Source organism: Diabrotica undecimpunctata, chromosome 9 (genome assembly GCF_040954645.1).
Source record: "Diabrotica undecimpunctata isolate CICGRU chromosome 9, icDiaUnde3, whole genome shotgun sequence".
Lineage (NCBI taxonomy): Eukaryota > Metazoa > Arthropoda > Insecta > Coleoptera > Chrysomelidae > Diabrotica > Diabrotica undecimpunctata.
The window spans coordinates 24,388,550-24,393,783 of record NC_092811.1 but is presented as its reverse complement, the minus strand read 5'-3'; the positions used below and the strand labels follow the sequence as shown (position 1 = coordinate 24,393,783).

The following is a 5,234-nucleotide window of genomic DNA, read 5'->3' as shown; positions in this document are numbered from 1 at the left end:
TCAAAAACACTGGCGACAGACCATACTTAGTCTCTACCGGTGTTTATATCTTAAATGCTATTTTCAGAGCCTGCATTTTGTACCAATTCGGATTAAATCGAACTATAGCTGTTACACGGGTAAGAAATTATAAATAGGGGTAAATCGTACAACGATAGAATCGCTCGTCGTTCCGATCATGTCTCTTTTTCGTGTCTAGAATGTGTTCGTTCGACGGACAGAGGTTAGCCCAGGGAAATAAGCTTTTTTCGTGACACTTGTGCGGCCAGGCAAAAGACAGTTGTTTTGAATAGTATGAACCTCTATAACAAGAACCTATATGTTTACTGGAATCGATTTTTTGAACTCAATTAGTTATTATTGAAGTTATACTTCTATACGCGCGCTCCACGTTGGAAATTTGTACGGGAGTGAATCGGTGAAATCATTACATATGTAAGATAATGAGTAAGAGAGAGACAGAAGATATATTTTCTCTTTCTTCCTCTCTCGAGAATAAAAATGTTCCTTTTGTATATATATTTAATATTATACAGGGTGGCGCACCGAAAACGAAACAGATGCATTTACTGGCAGATGATTCCTTTTTAAAAAAAACGCTTGGACCCGTCGATTTTGTTATCGAGGGGGAAACAAAATTGGTATAAAATCACATTAACATTTGCAGCCCCCTAAGCGGGGGTGGCACCATCCCTAAAATCTTAAATGGAAAGGGGGGTCGAATGATCCATCATTTAAAAGGTCTTTCAACTCCCTTTACAATGATGTAAAATTCATGTACTTTAATTTAGTATTTTTGGAGATTTATTGATTTAAAGTTTAAATACATCATCGTAAGAGGAGATCAATACATAGCAGCAAAGTTGTTAAAAAATAAAGAATGAACTGACCTGTCAGCCAAGTAAATGTTGAAAATGACCACCATTACTTTCCATGCAATAATAAAGATTTTGCTGAAAACGTTGCCGGACATTTTGCAATATTTGAGGAGTAATTTGATGGCACTCATTCACAATTCTTTGTCGTAAATCTTCTAAGGATGTTGGCTGAGTAGCATAGATTTTGCTTTTTAAGTAACCCCACAAAAAGAAATCCAAAGGTGATAAATCTGGCGATCTTGGGGGCCATTCAACGGCACCTCTTCTACCAATCCATTGACCTGGAAAGGTCTGATCTAAATAATGCCAAACTCTTAATGCGTAATGTGGTGGGGCACCACCCTGTTGGAACATCAACATATTCTCAACGTATCGACCATCATTCTGATTTTCAATTATATCTGTTAGCGCAGGATCTATGGCATTTTGCGGTAATTCCAAATACATTTCACCAGTCAAATTTCCAGGTAAGAAAAAAGGACCAACCAAATGATCGCCAAAAATGCCAGCCCAAACATTTAATTTTTGTGGCTGCTGTGTGTGTACCTCATGGTAAATTCTGGGATTAGAGTCCGACCAATATCGACAATTATGACGATTTACTTCGCCATTTAAAAAAAAGGAACATTCGTCGGAAAAGCAAATGTTAAATAAAAATTGTTCATCGTTTGTAATTCGTTCACTCATAACTTCACAAAATTCTAATCGCTTATCAAAATCGTCTTCATTAAGTTCTTGTACAAGGTGAATTTTATACGGATGAAAATTTTGGGCCTTTAGAATCCGTTGGATAGTACGTCGACTAACACCACACGAAGTTTGCAATTTGCGTTTACTTAATGTAGGATCTACAATAACTTGCCCTAAAACCCCCACTTCTGTTGCTTCGTTCCTTATAGGATTTTCAATATTACGTTTTTTATTGGCGACTGATCCAGTTTCCCGAAATTTAGCTACAAGTTCTAGAACATATTTTCGGTGCACATTATTGTTCTCATGTCGCTCATTAAAAATTTGTGCTGTTCTATTAGCGCACTGATTATTTCCGAAAAATATTTCAATAATTTCAACCCTTTCTGCCGTGGAATATACCATGGTTAATTTATGTATAAAGCAATAAATGATATTTTAACAACAAAGATTGGTCAATCAATCGCAAACTAATGTACTATTTCCTATTTAAAATAAGTACGTGGCATTCTCTACGTATCTTTCTTCAAGAAACAACTTTTTTTGTCACAAAGGACACTTCAATTGCTATTTTTATTATTAATAAACCATGGGCGTAGTAAATAAAAGCATTTACTTATCAAGAAAATGCTTTTACTCAAATTTCTTCTGAAAGAAGTACAAACTAATTTGATGTACCTATTAAAGTCTACTTTAAACTTTAAATCAATAAATCTCCAAAACTACTGAATTGAATACATCAATTTTACATCATTATAAAGGGAGTTGAAAGACCTTTCAAATAATGGATCATTCGACCCCCCTTTTCATTTAAGATTTTAGGGATGATGCCACCCCCGCTTAAGGGGCTGCAAATGTTAAAGTGATTTTATGCCAATTTTGTGTTCCCCTCGAAAACAAAATCGACGGGTCCGAGCGTTTTTTCAAAAAAGGAATCATCTGCCAGTAAATGCCTCTGTTTCGTTTTCGGTGCGCCACACTGTATTGTATTATAATATTGAATTATGTGGCATTTAAAAATAAACTTTTAAACTTTATATTAAATACAATCTTGGGTCTTGTGTTGCTTAAAATATAATCAGAATTTCAAGTCGATCAGTCAAATAATTTAAAAGTTATTTAATTTGTTTGACCCAAATTAATTTTTTTTTTGCAACATATAAGTCAGAAAATTATGTAGTTATATGTAGTAATTTTACGGCTAGCTTCTAAAAATAATTTTAAATATTGCTAAAAAATTTTGCAAAAACAAGTCGATTTTTTTGCTTATAAACAATTAGAATAGCTTTTTAACCACTGCCTGCTAAAAATATATTTTTTCATTATTAGAAAGCCTGTATTTTTTCACATCTAAAAAAAAGTTGACCTCAGGACACTTAGTGGGACGAAGTTAGTGCCTTTTTTTTAATTGATAGAAGCTTTGTTTGTAACAATTAAGAGATCTTATTAGGGTCATCTGAAAGAACAACAGAAATCGGCCAGCTTTGAAACTAGTGTGAACTGTATCTCAGTTTCTTATATATGGTTCTATTAAGGTTCTGAAACGGTTTTCTAGTGGCATTTCTAAGTTAAAAACAATGTTTATGGCCAGGTTCCTCCAAAAATGTGTGTTTTTTTAAGAAATTACATATATACTACTTTTTTCAAAATGGCAGCTCTGAAAATCGCTACTAAAAATTCTCCAAAGTGTCATACCTCATTGTAAACGAATTATCTGAAAGCCAAAAACAAAATGGTTTCATATTCTGTATCGAATTGGCTATGGTCGTTGCTATATTAAAACATTTACACCAAAATAAAAACAAAATGGAGAATTTTTGAATTTTTCGACCATTTTTGCACTTTTAATCGTTTATAAATAATTATTTAAATAACAATGAATATTTTTGGTTGTAGTACCGACCATAGAGAGACATCTAAAGAGAAAATGCCGTTTGGTTTCTTGATAAGTACAATGATTTCGAAATACGAGTGAGAACCAGTTTTAAAAAAAGGCGGTTTCGAGAAAAGCCCATTAAAGTAAACAGCTGCAGTCATCCGAACTGCTTGAATGGCCGGATGCCGCGGGATTTCGGACTAATTCTATCTATTCCTAAGAGTATTTTCTAGCAATTATTTTTTGAAAATTGTTTGGAGGAACGTGGCCTTAACAATATTCGTTTAACGTTATTCTGGAATTCCATCGAAGTCTCTCAACAGACCATCGACTCGTTCGACAAGTCTAAGCCCCCTCGTGAGGTCATAGCGCCGTTAGTTGGTAATCTTGAATGAATGCTTTATCGTTCGCATACCATGATTAGAGCAGTGTGGAATCATTTAGACCAGACTGGTAGCTTCTTCGAACGTTCGGTCACGTTAAAACATTGCTGTTAGAATGAGGATCAGTAGCGTAGCAAGTGGGCTGACGTAACAGAAGGTTACTAGTGAATGTGTGAGATCTTAAGGATCTACCTTTACTGTCTTCTTTCAAAAGCATAGTACCTCGAAAGAAAAGAAAAGTCCTAATATTAGAGAGATGCACATTTAGAACCTTCGGATGGACTCGAAGTTTGGCTGTTGAACTAGTTATGAAACCTCGTCTTAGGCTATATGTCTCTTCAAGCTATAAGAGTAATTTTTAATACTTACAGGTATATAAAAGTAATATTAAAGTTTTGTTACGAATGAGTTGTTGTTTTTTTTTGCTACTCACTTATTCTACACAGTTTTTCAAATGAAATTAAGGCTAAGTTAAATATTTTTATTTAATAATATTATACAAAAAATTCTAATGAATTAAAAATTGGGAATATCAAACCATTGATATTCTTTTTCTTTTGTCTCATCTACTTGGTAACTAACGCATTTCATTGTGCTGAAACAAAAGTAAATTAATGATTCAAAAATTAAAAAAAAAAACGATGTAAAAATGATCGATAGGATAATGTCTTTGAAATTTTTTTATTTATTTATTTATTAACGGGATACCACCCAATTCAATATATACACAAAGTATTACAAGTATTATCTAGTGATACAATAATTACAAAGATATAGCAAATATGTATGAAAAGAATTGGCAATGCAGCCATATAGAAAAAAAAAACAAATATTAAAACTATATAAAGCACATAGCAAATACAAATCACATAAAATTACAAAATTTTTTTTTTAAACACATTCTACAGACATTTTCCGAAGCGCACAGCAACAAATCAAAGTCTATTCTATTTCCATTTAGAATGATTCTACTCAGTGGAGAATGCCTACCAAAATTAGAGGGAACATTAAAGCCGATTAGAGACAGTAGATCATTGCAATTAATTTTTGAATTCAGTAGTTTATGAAGAAACAGAACATCAGCATACATCCGTCTGGAAGATAGCCTAGGAAGGTTTAATGTATTTCTAATTTCTGAGTAGGAATGGTCGCTTAAAGGTTTGTGTAATTTAAAACTTAAGTACCTAATGAATTTATTTTGGACTTTTTCAAGCTTGGCTATATGGACTTCATAAGTGGGTGACCAAACGACTGAGCAATACTCAAGAACAGATCTTACTAGGGAAATGTAAATCAGTCTGATGGAATTAATGTTATGCAAACATCTAGAGGTTCTAATAATGAAGCCTAACATTTTAAATGCCTGGTTATTCACATAATCAAAATGAGCGCAAAAATTTAGTTTGG

The 5,234-nt window shown here is 33.2% G+C and overlaps 1 protein-coding gene across 1 annotated transcript in view; it reads right to left on the bottom strand.

The window, feature by feature from the left end:
* Nucleotides 1-4,294: 4,294 nt before the first annotated feature.
* The window catches only part of LOC140451512 (phospholipase A2-like), a 12,126-nt gene continuing 11,186 nt past the window's right edge, over nucleotides 4,295-5,234 (bottom strand). Inside the window, exon 4 of the mRNA XM_072545363.1 lies at nucleotides 4,295-4,422. Coding sequence (XP_072401464.1) covers nucleotides 4,344-4,422 — 79 coding nt within the window. The 3' untranslated portion in view covers nucleotides 4,295-4,343. The remainder of the gene's footprint in view (nucleotides 4,423-5,234) is intronic.